Source organism: Globicephala melas, chromosome 9 (genome assembly GCF_963455315.2).
Source record: "Globicephala melas chromosome 9, mGloMel1.2, whole genome shotgun sequence".
Lineage (NCBI taxonomy): Eukaryota > Metazoa > Chordata > Mammalia > Artiodactyla > Delphinidae > Globicephala > Globicephala melas.
The window spans coordinates 47031965-47047926 of NC_083322.1; the positions used below are offsets into that span (position 1 = coordinate 47031965).

The following is a 15962-nucleotide window of genomic DNA, read 5'->3' on the forward strand; positions in this document are numbered from 1 at the left end:
CCCAAGTTCTTTTTTCAGCCACCTACTGCAAACAAGATCTGGCTCAAGCTTCCCTAAACTAATCCATGCTAACACCATTTAGAAGGGGGACTATTCCGTGTAAGTTGGCACAGCCGAATAAGCTCCCCATTGTACAAACGGCAGTCTTACGAGAGAGACATTAATGAATATGCCGGTGGGGAGAGTCCTCAGCTTCTCAGCTGCTTGCTGGAACCCTAACGCTGGAAGAAACTCGAATGTTTTTTTAACCAAGGTAAGGAATTTAACTCTACCTCCCTGTCTGAATCCTAACAGCTCTTCAAGACCCAGATCAAAAGCAGTAACTTCATGAACACTGAACTGGTCTGACCCTTCAAGTCTCCTTCCTGACCCCCAATAATCAGTCTCTCTTTTGAACTCAAATACAGTTTTTGGTAATTTTTTATGACCCCTCCCCCAACCTTGCTCAATATATACAGGTTATTTAGAGGCTGGCATTGTGTCTTTGCAAAATCCGTAACTGTAGCATAAACAAGACATGCTTCTTGAATGAATACATACATACATACATACATATATACATACATGCATGTTTTAAATTTTTCTTTTTTTTTTTTAGCTAACTTCCTACGCTATCTCTTCTCTAGTATCTCCAGGCTTCTGGTCACTCTATTTATTCCCCCTGGAAAACCCTTCCTTCTCACCCTTTCGATCTGCTTAGACCAGTGCTGTTGGATCGAAATTTCTGTGATGATGGAAATGCTCCTTATCTGTGCTGTCCGATATGGTAGTCACTGGCCACATGTGGCTACTGAACATTAAAATGCAGCTTGTGAAACTGAGAACTGGAGTTTTAAATTTTATTATATTTTAATGAATTTAAAATTTAAGTAGCCACATGTGGCTAGTGGCCACTGTGCTGAAGAGCATAGGAGCTTGACTCATCCAAGAGGTCTTCCCGGAGAGCCACTCTGGAGGTCTTAGTGCCATCACCGTGAAGGTGGATTTGACACACACTCTGCACTTGACTTTATCATAACCTTTATCACAATATACTTGGTTGTCTGTATATTTACCTGATTCCTCCATTGGACTGTAAGTTCCTATAGGCTTGAATTATGTCTTATTCATAGTTTTATTCCCAAAGACCAAGTATAATATTGGCATTTTGGAGGGGCTCGATATTTTTTTCAATGAAAGGATCAAAAAAGGAACTGATGGCTCAGTGGACTGGTAGAGACATTTCTACAGATATAATAAATCTACAAAGCAGATATCTTGGAACCAAGTGAGCTGGGAACTAAGAGATTAATGGTGATGATGTGACAAATTATCTCTGTCTAAGGAACATGCACAGCTCTTTAGCTTATCTTTCCTTACAAATGCAGGCCCTGTCTTCTGCATAACTGGAACTGAGGAACGACTAGCTTGCAGAGCTCCTGATCATTAAGCCATGACTGTCCAGACTTGCTCTTTAAGAAAATTCCCAGGAGATAAAATTCACTGCAATGATGAAGTGAGATAAACATGCTTTCGCTGTGATCCCATGTTCTCACATACCCCATACCAGTCTACAGAACAGCTGGACTCATTCATCAGATTTGAAAATAATCAGGTCTTCACACTCTGTTATCACGGGTATGGTTGTTCCAAAGGGTATGTTGGCAAAGAGCCTTCTTAACTATGTCCTAGAGACTCAACCACCTCCATCCAAGGGACTGGGAAGTTCTCCTTCACTAGCATTTCTTCCAAACCCACTTGCAGAGCATAAGGGAAGTTCTCATTCAAACGAATAATGATCCTAGGTGTCTCGGAAAACCAATAAATGCCGAAAGTTGGCATAGCACCGCTCATGTCATTTGAGGGTACATAGCTGAGCCTCGCGGCTAGACATATTCCAAATATTTGTATAATTTCAAGTAATTTGTACAGACATAGTGAAAGCCTATTTTAGGCAGTGGAATTTAATATATATTTCTTGGTGAGCCTTTCATCTTTTGTGTAATTTTAGCCCTAATATTTTAACATTAAAATATTCAATGTTATAAAATGTTTTCATATTCATATGTTTGTGGACTGACAAACCATAAAACAAGAACATGTGTTTGAGATTCAAAAATATGCTGCACTGAGCTCTGCTTTCTAAAATAAGCTTTTAACTATTTTAAACATTTTTTAAAGTCATTTTTATTCTTACATATTTCAATTAATTGGTGAATTCAAAGCAACAGCTGTGTAACTCCCAGGGGTTTTCATATCTAAGTCCCTATAAGGAGCAGAGTAATTTAGTGCATTAATCAAAACTGGGAGTTGAATTCTAGAACTGAGTTTACCACAGCTTTGCTGAATGATCAAAGGTAAGGTACTTAATCTCTCTTAGTCTCAGTTTTCTCTTCTATGAGAACTTTGTACAAGTATGTTTTAAAAATCATGAATTAGGGGCTTCCCACGTGGCGCAGTGGTTGAGAGTCCGTCTGCCGATGCAGGGGACACGGGTTCGTGCCCTGCTCCGGGAAGATCCCACATGCCGCGCAGCGGCTGGGCCCGTGAGCCATGGCTGCTGAGCCTGCGCTTCCGGAGCCTGTGCTCCGCAACGGGAGAGGCCACAACAGTGATAGGCCCGCGTACCGCCAAAAAAAAAAATCATGAATTAAACCAATAAAAGAAAGAGAAGTAACCTTTGAAGTAGGGGGGGAAAGGAAAGAAGATAATACATAAAGAGAAAGAGAAATTACTGTGTCTCAGGTACTGTATCAGATGATGTCCCTGTATCACCTCATGTAATCCTGAAAATAACTCTATAAGTGAGGCTCTACCATTATCCCCATTTTACAGATGAGAAAACAAGGAACAGAGAGGTTAAGCAATCAGGTCCGGCAGCTAGGATTTGAAGCCAGGCAGTCTGATTGTAGGGTCTTTGTTCTCAACCAATGGTTCATTCTACTTCTCAAAGAAAAACAAAAAGCAAACTCATCTTATTCTTAATTCTAGTTGAGAGCTGTGGCTCCCATAAAAGGCTAGCTTGATCATCTGTGTGAAAGGTGGGAAAATGTTCTACATATCTTAAAATATGAGCTATCAGTCATTATTAACATTATCGTTAAAGGCACAGAGACTTGGTATTTTCCAATTTAACATTCAAGGTTTCAAATACTAAAAAATAACCCTCAAATCCCAGGACCTATAGTAATTTGAACTTTCGCTGGGGTGCAGATTTAAACTACATTTGCTACACAGTTCTGGGCAGGAATACTGTCAGTCTGGCCCTCCATCCAGGGTCAGGACTGCAATGTGGTTTTCTCTGCCTATTGTCCTGGGTACAGGGATGTGATGTGCTACCTGCATGGGTTTGGGGATTCCCAGCAATGCCAGGCAAAACTCTCAGGAATGTCAGGGGTCTACTGCTTAAAAAAAGAAGAAGAAGAAGAAAAAAGGAAGCCTAGTGCATAGCTGACACTAATAAAAAATACGTGCCAATTAATTGTCACTGCTTCTACCCCTACTAGAATCCAGTCACCGTGTTGTTTTGGGGTTGCCAAAGCAGAGATCCAGCATGGAAGGGTCAGATTTCAGAGCAGGGTTCAAATCTTCAGTTTGCTACTTGCTGGCTGAGTGATCCTGGGCACTGTCCTCTGAACATCAGCTAATCTGCCTATAAATACAGGGAGATCTATCTATCTATCTATCTATCTATCTATCTATCTATCTATCTATCTAATCTGAATCACTGAGCTATACACCTGAAACTAGCATGACACTGTAAATCAACTGTACTTCAATAAAACAAACAACAACAACAAAAACCAGGGATACCTACCTCATAAGGTAGTTGTGAGGATGGAATAAGAGAATACATGTAAATGCCTAGTCTCAGTGCTTTATGTGCCGTTCCTCACTGAATCTTCATAACATGAAAATCACATGGTCACATGGCCCATGATCAGCACTGAATGCATGTTTGATATTATATAGTTACTCACATTCATTGATGTGACGAAGAGACATTCTGTGCCAACTATGTGCTAGGTAGTCAGACCCCTCCCCTGAGGGGGCCTAGGCACTAGTAAGGAGGTTACAGTCTGGTTAACATAAGACTCACTCAGCCTTAAAATAATACTCCATTAGTATCACCCCATGGGAATTAAGCTATTTTATATTTTCAGTTTAACTTTCTTGCCTGAGAATGGATTCAGTGACATTTAACCATCGAGTGATATGATAAAGTTCAATCAATATAAATCCGTATACTTCCATCATGGCTGGTGAAATAAAAATGGTCAGAGATTGATTTCTCATAAATGGGATAAAGCAGGATCCATATAATCTACCTCAGATAAGTGTGAGAGACACAAACATATCTTCAGTTTACTTAAGATACTTGGATTTATATTTAAATAAACAAAGGCTTGGTTAGAGAAGCACAGAAAATGTGGAAGAGCCACATTCATACTCTTAGGGAAGCCAACATTTTTTGCAATAAGTCAGTTGAATAACTATAAAAATCAGAAAGCTTAAGGAGATTTTTTAAACCCTCAAAACACTGTGCATCCAAGCAAAAGAGACACGTAAACAAAACAAAACACCAAAGAACTCCTAAATATATTTTCAGACATGCACTGAGTTTTAGAAACAAAAATATAATTCGTAAAGTAAGGTAGTGAAGCCAGCTAATTATTAAGAATTTGAAAAATGCAGTAGAGGGAGGATAACCTGCTCTATCATTTGTTCCCTGTATCCCAATACTCACCCCAATGAAGAAAAATTGCATGAAAGTATAGAAATGTATCAAAAAAAGAAAATCAAGTGGCCAACAAATATAGAAAAAGATGTGTAACATTACCATAATGTACAAAATACAAACAAAAACCGGCCAAGATTTTGTTTTAAAATGAGAATGTTTAATACTTCTGAAAATGCTATAAGATAGATGTCCTCCTATGTTACACAGAGGAATGAAAATAAGGGTAAATTTTAAGAAATTTGGTAGTACATATACCAAGTCTTTAAGATGTTTATTCCCTTTGACCTAGTAATCCTAATTCTAGGAATCTATCCTAAGGAAATAATCAAAGATATAATTAAATAATTTCAGATCCGTTTTTTGTTTGATTTATTTTTCTAATCAAAAGGTTATTTCTAGTAGAGGAAATATAAATACCCAGAAATAGAAATAAAGTGAAAATTTTTATGCAATAGCCATAGGATAAGTTATACAATTATTAACATGTTTTCAAAAGATATTTAGTGATATGGGAAAATGCTCATAGCATCATGTGAAATTTTTCAAAAGCAGGATATAAACTAGAACTCTTATGCAGGGCTTCTCTGCAGAGCTGCACTTGGCTGTGGCTGGCAGAGCCCCCAGATACCGATGCAGGGATTTGGGAAATTGTGGGAAGGATTCTCACCTGCTCAAATATCTCTCTCCTACCCACTTGTCATGGGTCCTGAAATTCTACCACTGCTGAATCAATCATCTGAGTTAAGTCCTACCTTATCCCTGGAGCTTTAAAAAAAAAAAAAAAAAAAGCCCAAAGCGTGGAACGGCATAATAAGTCACAGTACCATCTCCATCTAAATTGGTTTATGACTTGCCTTCCTTCATTCTATCAACAAACATTTACTGGGCACCTAGAACGTGCAGGAAAGATGCCAGCCCTGGGACATGGCATCAAATTGGCCTCTGTTCTCAAGGAGTTCACAGGCTGGCAGTGAGGCAGGTACACAGACGATGACATGTAATAAATCCTGTACAAGGAATAGATAAACAAGGTGCAAATGGAGTCTACCCCAGCAGAAGGCGTGGCTCCTGTCTACCTGAGGAAGTTGAAGTTGAGAAGACTTTGCAGGAAATGTGATGTGCATTTGAGCTAAGTCTTGTAAAAAAGGAGGAGTGCAGTTTGCAAAGCGAAGGAAATAGGATAGGAGAGGCAAGGCAGCCAGAAGCCCTCAGAAAAATGCCAGCCTCCTGGGAGGGGCTTTCAGAGAGTGACCATGGTGCGCGGAGCTGAGTGAAGCAGGAGAGGCTGGGAGGGACATAGGACTGGTACCCTGGAAACATGGGCACATTTCCATGCGGAGGTGCCAAAAGGGAGAAGCACATTCCAGGAAAGGGTGCAAGCGAAACACTTGCCGACTCTGAAATTCTACCCAAGTGCGCTCTTCTTGTTCCCTCTTATTCTTCAGATGCTGGCTCTCTACTGAAATCAGGTTACTGCCTTGCCTCTCTGGTTGCACTTCTAATCTCTAGAATCCAAGGCCACAGTTGGATGAAAATCTCATCCTCCTTAAACACATCTTCTGTCTGGTGATTGCAAATACCGTTTCAAAATAAAAATACTTGATGTATTTATTTTTACTGTGGAGACTCACCGATTCTGAGAACCTAATGATTCATCTTATACTAAGGCAAATAAAATATATAAAATATACAATACTATATAGTACAGCTAGATTTTCAAACAAACAGGGGATAGAAAGACCATTTCAAAGGATACCAACAGGAAAAATATATTCTTGGTTAGTTTTGAAGATTGGATTCTCCCTTTTATTTTGTTAACAAAAGAAAAATCCCACACTTTCAGGAAAACTCTGCCTCCCTCCTCTATCTTCCCCAATGCCCCCACTTCCATCCCCCTCAAGGCACAAGTTTTCTGACAGATCTGCTGTACCTGCCACATAAAAAACCAACTCAAGGCAGACCATCATCCCGAAGTGCAAAGCAAACTCTCCTTATTAGCGGTGCTGGCAAAAATCTTGGAAAGTGTAAGCGACATAAATTCCAAGAAAAAGACCAAAATATATCTCTGCAAAGCAGAACTTCCTTGTAACAAGTTGTGTTAAATTCCTTTTTTTCCCGCTTGGCTATTCTAACATAAGCTGAACTTATTTGTACAACGTTCCAAAGCAGACAAGGAGACACGCGTGCGCACACGTATACAAACACACAAAGAAGACGTGCCTGAAGACTGTGTGAGAGGGGGTGTTCCAAACCAGACCGACCGTGCGTGGCGTCCTTGCCCAGATGCATCTGACTTCAGGCTTGGGAACGTTAAACAAACACAAAAACAAGAGCCGGCGATGCGCGTGCTGGGCTGGGTGACAGAGGCAGCAAGCAAATATTGGGATTGTATTTCACCTGTTGCTACGGTTACCAAAACAGGGTGGATACTTGCAGAAAGAGAAAGAGAGAGAACTGGGAAGACAGTGAGTCCTCGGAGACTATCTGAATGTGTGTGTGCGCGGAGCCGCTGGTGAGGGTGGAGATGGTGAGAGCCCAGAGAGGGCCGATGGAAAGGGACAATTTCAATACTGCTTTGTGATGGGTGCTCAGAGAGCTTGGTCCCCACTTCACACCAGCAAGAAACAGATCTCCGAAAGCCCAAGTAAGATCCATGCAGTCCCAAAAATCACAGCAATGAGAAGTGGGAAGTTTACTTTTGCTTGGTGGCAGGCAAAATCAAGTCAGCTTGTACTGGGTGCCAAGAGAGGCAATACTTATCATGAATCCATGCTTTGGATAACCAAGCAGAATAGCTTAGTGGTCTCACGTCAAGACCCCCAAGTCTCAGGAAGAATTATAGAAACTGGACCCATTCCTTCAGGCATTCTGATGATGAACTTCAATTCCCATTGGATATAAAAGGGAAAAGCTGATTGACCCTCTTCTCCCCAGGTACTGACAACGCTTCAGGAAACACTCCCTTAGAAAATTCACTATCACGGCAACCAGCAGATGGCTTTCTCTGTCAACTCCTGACTAGCACATGGAGAGTGAAGTACTATAAATTGAGAACCTGGAATCTGGGTTCTAATTCCCCTTCTTTTGCTAATTAGCTACGTGACCTTAGACCAGCTGTTAACTTGAACTTCAGACCTTTGTTTCTCAAAGGAAAGAATTTTGCCAATATAATCCTTTCCTGCTCTGGAATTTGGTGATTCATAAGCAATTGCTAATCTCTCAAATTCTCATTTTCAAAACAAATATAATCAAATGTATAATCCCACGTGTTTGGGATCCTGATCAGCACACGGAATGTAAATGCTGTAGGAATTTATTCTGTTCTGTAGAAATATAAATACATGGTTGCTAGCTCTTGTCAGTGATCTCATAACCTAATCACTTACATTGTACCACAAAACTCGACACAATATATTCCTAAATTAAACATCCTACAGTTTAAACGGGCGAAGTGGTAATGGCATGTGAAAGTTTATACTTCCAGCCAAGAGAAAGGAGTCAGGGCTTGTATTAGCTCTTAGAGTTGTGTTGTTGCTTTTCGTTCTTTAATTCAGCAGTTGTCTTGGCCAGACAGAAATATGAATCAGCCTTCTCTCTGGTGTTTAGATGACGAGAACTAGAGAAGCTAATAGTTAGGTGGCTGGGCCTAGCTATTAATTTGAGCTTCATCTTATTGATACTTTAACACCACTGAATTTCGCTTTTATAAGAACTTGCTTCAATTCGGGATAAGTTATCATGGGGAACTCCAGGGTCAGCATGATATAGTAGAAACAGGACAAAAATCAAAGAAGACTTGGGCTCAGGGCCTGGTTATGCCACTGGATCGTGCTGGAAAAGTCACTTAGAACCTCTCTGTGTCTATAAAATGAGGATAGTAATAATTCCCTGTTGACCTTAGAGGATTGCTATGAGGCTCCGAGGAGACAATGTACATGGAAGCACTTTGGAAAGTGCTCTACTAATATGAACTCATAGGACGATCATCCCCACTGCTGGCAAAACATTACGGTTTACGGTCAGGACCAAGGGCCCAATGCCTGGGTTCACATCCCAGCACCATATTTTACCAGCTTGTCTGTTCTTCACTAGTTATTCAACCTCTCAGTTCATTTATAAAATGAGATTAAGAACAGTACCTCCCTAAGCGTATTGTTTGGAGAATTAAATGAGATAATATATTGCAAGATGCTTAACATAATTTCTGCCACATACACAAGTGATTAATTACTGTTAACAATTATTATTTTCTACCATGGTGTTCTAAGAAGGCAAATTGCCCTTAAAATAAGATCCATCATACATATTAGTGACAGTGTAGATTTTCGTGATTGTTGTCATAGAATCTTACCTAACTCCTATCCACCTGCATATTGGACAGTGGTTTTTCACAGCACTGAGGGAGAATGATTCTGAAGGGTGGTCATCTTGGTTCAGCCCATCATCGCGTTTTGATCACTGGCTACGGGGACACATGGCTGCTGGCATGATTCGAAAGTTAATGAGAAGAGCGTGTCTGTCAAGTCAACAGCATTTCCTGCCTCTCCACAAAGCTTCTGAGAAGCAGACAGCCTATTTATTCACTGCTTTTTTATTCCTGGACACTTAGGAAGTGAAGCTGGGGATGATTAAAGCAAATAGGCAAATCGCAGAACGGCATTTCTCAAGAGTGCCAGAGAGATGTTACCTGGAGACTGTCTTTTCATGTGTATAAACTTTCCAGGCATCTCCATATGGAGCCAGGCTTCTCTGTGATTTATCTGTTGGACAGTGGGTGGCCAACGGGCACTGTAGGCAAACAGTTATCCAGCTCGATAATTAGGGAGGGGAAAGGCAAACACAAACACACCCAGGTTGACATTCAAAACAAAGTAGAGATTTAACCATGGATTGCTGACTCTACCACTCCAGTTTTCTTGTCTGCCAATCTGCCAGGAGGAAACCATGAGCCAAAAAAAGAAGCACTGTTCGTAATTTATCAGTACAGCTGGTGGAAAAAGCACAATTCTGGATAGAAGCGTGAAGGCCTTTGTTGGAGCCCAGCTTTGTGTTTAAATGATGGCTTGATCTCCCTAAGTCTTTACCAGGTTTGGTGTCCTCACTTGTGAAATGAGGAATTGGGCAAGTTCTTCACTAAGTGCCCTCCATCTCTCAAAGGTCTTGACTCTCAATCCTTTTGGTTTCTTTCATTCATTCATTAATGTATATATTTATATATTCATTGAATAAACTGCAAACCTAACTGTGGATGAGGTATTGACAGTAGGTGACCAAAATACAGCACAATCAATCCACCACAGTGGAAGAAACAGCACTTCGTATTGATTGCTCTCAATTCCTAGGAAATGATATTCCAAGTTCTGTTTTCTAAGGAACAGACATATTGCTTTCCTCTCAAGGAAAAACTATGACGGATATTGTTTCTAGATGTCTTTCAAACACATCAAATGTCGTCAGCTACTCTTTACAAGCTGAATACTTAGCTTAACATTTAACACACTTTATCCTCTCCTTCTTAGCCCCACCTGTACCCCCTACTCACTCCATCTCACCCTGATTTCCAGGGCTAGGGTTTGGTTCCTTCTCATAATTTTAATTCAACTCAACTCAATTAAATTCAGTTCTCATTCATGGGGCCTTTCTCAGTACACGGAGCTTACACAATGCAAGGATTATTTTCAAGGAGCTTCCAATCAATCAAGTGCGGGAGACACACATGTAAAACAAGAAATGTCATGATTAAAATGTGTTTGAATAAGAGGCAGTGAGGCTGGAGCAGTCAGTGAAGCCACAGAGCTCTGGTTAAACCAAGAGGTAAGTTTAGTTGTTTAACTAAACAACCACTCCACATTTTTTCCAGGTTATCTGGAGATCTAAACTATCCTTGCCATCCTTGTCTCCCGTTAGTATGTATATATAAATTCACCTAAAAAGAATTTGATTTAATCATCTGGTTACTGATACCTGGAAGCTGTGTATTTTTATCAAAGGATCAATGTTGTGACGGAAAAGCTTTGTCATCAGAGTCTGAGACTTTAGCTTTTGCTAAGTGATGTGTCATTGGGCCAGTTTTTTAACCTCTTGGAGCCTCAGTTGCCTCAGCTGTAAAATGGGGACAATATCCCTGTTACGGGGCTGTCCTGAGAATAAAATCAGGTCGCAGCTATACATACCTTCTCACTGGTATCACTACTTCCTGGGCTTCCTACCCCTATCCAAACTGAAGGTGGAATCTGGGCAGAGTGGGCAGAGCCCTCCATGAATTGTTGTTTATATGCCGTCCTCATTTTAATCAGTTCCAATATGAGAGTTGTCATCTCATCATTAATGAGACTCAAGACAGGTGTATGGACAAGTTCTCCCCACCCCTTATGTAGTTTCCAACCCTATTATTGACTTCTTTAAAAAGAAGAAAAGGAAAACCTTTTTCAAAGTTAGATAGAATTGGTCTAATTCTCACAGCTAGAAATGAACACAAATCTACATAACTCTGAGGGCAGCACATCCACATCATTGCAGAATCACTCGCACCCAGCAAAGGCTAGAAAAACGGGTCCCAGTCTGGTTTGCATTTCCTACCTGTTCTGTCTCCTTCTTCCTCCCCTTTTCCACTTCTCTCTGCTCATCCTCCTCTTTCTCTCTCTCTCTCCCCATTGAGTGTTAAAACTGTCCATCAGGTATCCAGTGAATTTCCTCCTAGCCGACCCCATTTTCAGGGAAGACACCCACCGATCCCAGGAATCTGGAAGGAAGAGCCTATCTCTCTGTGTGGTTGCAAAGATGGAAGGCTCTCACAGCTCTGAGTCTGCTCTGACCCCCAAACGAAACCCAATATGCACATATTCACTTGCATAATTGTGAAGTTATATGCTTCTTGGCTTAATTCTTCAGAAAAAGATCCATAAAACGAAATTATTATCTGCCAGACTTATGATCAAATCAGCTTGGATACATTGAAGTGCACTGCTTGATACTAATACACATTAAATCAAAAGAAGAACGTGTATGATTTTGATTTAAGATGTTGCAGGTTAATGCAAGATGGAGCTTACTGGGGACACCTATTTTGCTCTCTTCCACAACAGAAGTGACCGATTTGGGGCAAAGAAAATGGATGTCTTCTACTGAGCCATCACTTGTCAGACAGCTTCTAATAAAACTGTACCTGTAAAGCAATCCTGTCTACAGCTTTTGTCCACCTCGAGGACCTCTGAGTTTCCCCAGAGATTCAGGATGATGGCTTTTGTCAGTGGCCAAGAGGGAGTGTAAAGCGGACACTCTGACAGCACCATTCCCAGGAGACTAGGTCTGCAGCGTTGTGAGGTAGGCAACACCTCCCAGGCAGCTCTCTGCTTTCTCTTGTGCTCTGAGAACACACCCCACACAGCGCCTTCATCACAATAGCCCATGTGTGACCTTTGGAAAAGTCCTTGAAAACAGCGAAACCAGAGTCTTAGTTGAAATCTGGAATCCATTCTAGTCTTACACAGGAAGAAAATTAGGCATAGAACAACAAAGCCCATAGCTCTGAGAAACCTGGGGAGGCTCTGGCTGACATTAACATTGTGGAAGATTTTTTTCCTTCTCTACGTTGTATTTTATAAAAGCTTTTCATCTAAGTAAACCAAAGCTGCTAGAAAATATTGTACGGTTAGTAGATGGCAATGACAGGTTTCTCCAGTGAATAAAGCAAGCAGAAATCAGAATAGGGACGCTCAGTAATGTATTAAAAGTCATTCACTTAACGCTTTTCCAAGCTACTAGGTAAATGCTCTTCTTCCAAAATATAAGTGGCCAATATTACAATTTTTCCCTTTGGATTAACAGTAATCCATATTTGTATTGGCAATACCCGGGTTAGGCGTGGGAGTTTGGAGCAGGGGGAAAAGCTGTATCTACTTCATGATACAGTTGGTTTGCCCAGACACCATGGATCTGGAAATAGTCATTCACTTAGAACATGAATCAGCAGAGGAGTATGCCTGCTCAACATTTAACTCGACGAACATTCACAGGGTCACGCTATTTTTACAAGTACAGCCCAATTCTCCCTTTTGTCTCCTGCTGATATCATTCACTATTAATCTGCCATATCGTACGTTTTTATTTCATACATGTAAATAACTAGAAACCTGTACTCCCTTTGGAAGCATTTTCCTTCTTTGCCAGCAAGAAGAGGGGCAGGACACTTCAGAGTCAAGTGGTGGCGTAAAATCCAATGAAACTCAACTGCAGGGAAAGTTGCTTTGGAATTGTGCTTTAGAATCTACCTCAAGTTTGTCTGGCAGGTCCCTCAAAAGGGATACAGACCCTGAACTAAACTAGGTGATTCCGAAATAATCCAGCTGGAGGAGTAGCATCTGATGCTTAGACCCAGAACACTTATTCATACACATGAATAACTTAATTTTATTTTTTTCTTAAGTACCGTCACAATTCATTTTTTATTTTCCTTTAAAAAAATGTAAATGGCATTACTCTGGTCTCCAAAACAGATGCCAGTTTGGACTTTACTCTGCCAGCAAGTATTTGTTTTGGCTCAGCAGGGCCTGAGTTGAAAAAATATTTGCCGATTCCAAAAAGATTTAACGAGCTTTGCTGAAGGTGCCGGCGCCATCTGGCATGTCACAGGGACTGTGGCACAGCAAAGAGAACTCTCCCAACCACAGATTTTATTTGCTCAACGTAGCCAACACTGGGAGTTCAGTTGCTTCCTTGGGCTGAGAAGCTGCAAGTGAAATGAGTGAAGTTTCCAAGAGAACGTGACCAAAGCAGGCGCCAAAGAAACTTGCTGCCATTGAAAACGAAGTCACTGGGTATGGATGGCTAATTTTCAGAGATGTCAATAACATCCTCACCCCAGCCATTAGACAGGGTCCCTGACGCCGTCAGTCAGCAAACCAAATAAATCTCCCAACTCCTAGCAAAAGCTATCGATCCAACAGCAGATACTAAAAACTTTGCTGCAGTGTATTTTGTTGACATTTGATACCTTACTAACTGTGGTGTCAGAATTTGTACGAAAACTGAATGACCTACTTCAAGTAACTCCACTAAATATAACCAGCAAATTTACTTTATATGGCCAAGATCGACAGGCATTGCTCTTCTTAATATTTGGTAGAACAGAAATGCATGAATCTATCACTTTGATTGGAAGGACTGACCTTACTGCACACCAGTCTCATACGTTAAAAGTCACTGAAGTTGTCACCTGAAATCACACGTTTCAGCGTGACCTGCAGTTACCCCGTGAGAAAACAAGGCACTGGTCCTTTCAGCTCAACGTCACATCTGACTATAACAAAAACTGAAAAATATTTTCATAGTAGTATGTGCTTAAAAATCACATGTCTGTCTTGGTGGCCGTGGGGACAGGAAGAGTGGCATTGAAACTGTGACTACCTCGAAGGAGAGAAACTCTGGATTGTTTTTGCTAATTTCACTTTCTGAGCAAATATACACATACTTGGGTGCATCCCTCCTCAACTCCTATGGATTTCCCCAAACTTCCAAACGTCCCTTTCACCAAGGCCACATGCTTGTCCAACGTTTGTTATATGAGCATCCGACGCCAAGGTTCAGTAACAAATAGCCTCAAAGAGAGAGCCAAGCTCTGCACAGCTTTTCCACAGAAAGACCTATTCACTGAAACAAAGACAGAGCCATCTACCTGACTTAACTGAAGTCTGGAAGTCAGAGCAGAAATCAAAAGAAAGAAAAAGTCGTGAAATAACAAAAGGATGATTATAACTGTTATTTACCATTTTGGCTTCCGAATGCATCGGCTGGACTTGGGGAGAAGCACAGGGGTTGCTGAGATTTGGACCTTGCATTCCCAGGAGGTTGGAGTTCACTGACATTTGTCTCTCCATCTAAGAGAAAGGAAAGTAACAGGATCAGAAGTCTGAGAAAGGCAGTCTAGGTCATAGACAAAGCTGCATTTCTCTTTCAAATGGATCGTTTAGAATTTCTGTGAATAACTCCCGGCAAAGCCTGTGGTTTGCTGAAGGGTAAACAATATACTCCTGAGCCTTGAACTCACGCACATCAAAGAATCATCCAAAGCTGCGCCTTCTAGAGAATACGCCCGATGCCAAAGAGAGCTACGTGTTGTCACGGTAGATCATTTCCAAACAAAAGTATGCAATACTTCCACTTTTGCGAACACTCCAAATACTACTCATCATGCTTATTTTTATAGCTACACAGAATAACGTATGCACAGAAAAATGCTGGAAGGATACAGAATATACCAAATGGTTATCTCAGGTTATCTGTGGCTCTTTTGTTCACTCTAAATTTTATACAGAAACGTGAATCATTTTAGCAATAAGAAAAAATTCATTTAAAAAGCCACCCTCTTAAAGATGACGTGTCTTCCTGTCTCTCTAACTCATGACCACAATCAAAATGATTCAGCAGAGGTATCTGAGCTGCTGCCCCTGGAACATTTTCTGTTCCCTGTTAACCGTGTCTGACTACACCGGAGCAGTTTTAGGCCTCACAGCAGGGCTAGGGCTCTGGAAAGGTGAAGAAAGCAGTCAGGGTGCTGAAGACTCGTGATCGATGACCCCCACTGTCCTGCTGGCCTGCCCTAGTGTCTAGAATTAACATTCAAATATCTGAATTGAGTTCTGGCATTTTTTTTTTGTAACATCTTTATTGGAGTATAATTGCTTTACAATGGTGTGTTAGTTTCTGCTTTATAACAAAGTGAATCAGTTATACATATACATATGTTCCCATATCTCTTCCCTCTTGCGTCTCCCTCCCTCCCTCCCTCCTTCTCTATGCCACCCCGCTAGGTGGTCACAAAGCACCGAGCTGATCTCCCTGTGCTATGCAGCTGCTTCTCACTAGCTATCTATTTTACGTTTGGTAGTGTATATATGTCCATGCCACTCTCTCACTTTGTCCCAGCTTACCCTTCCCCCTCCCCGTATCCTCAAGTCCATTCTCTAGTAGGTCTGTGTCTTTATTCCCATCTTACCCCTAGGTTCTTCATGACCTTTTTTTTTTTTTTTCCTTAGATTCCATATATATGTGTTAGCATACGGCATTTGTTTTTCTCTTTCTGACTTAACTTCACTCGGTATGACAGACTCTAGGTCCATCCACCTCACTACAAATAACTCAATTTCGTTTCTTTTGTCTCCGGGGCACGTCCCCGTTAAAAAGTAAATACAGCAAAATCTCTATTTCAGTCAAGGAAGGGTGCGTCTGATTCATATTTTCTGTT

General features: G+C 41.0%; 1 protein-coding gene across 4 annotated transcripts in view; it reads right to left on the bottom strand.

Annotated features, from left to right (window-relative positions):
* The window catches only part of CREB5 (cAMP responsive element binding protein 5), a 412090-nt gene that overhangs the window by 87661 nt on the left and 308467 nt on the right, over positions 1–15962 (bottom strand). For all 4 annotated transcript variants that reach the window (XM_030857422.2, XM_030857420.2, XM_060305480.1 and 1 more), the window contains one exon: positions 14485–14595. In XM_030857422.2, the coding sequence (XP_030713282.1) occupies positions 14485–14595 (111 nt within the window). The remainder of the gene's footprint in view (positions 1–14484; positions 14596–15962) is intronic.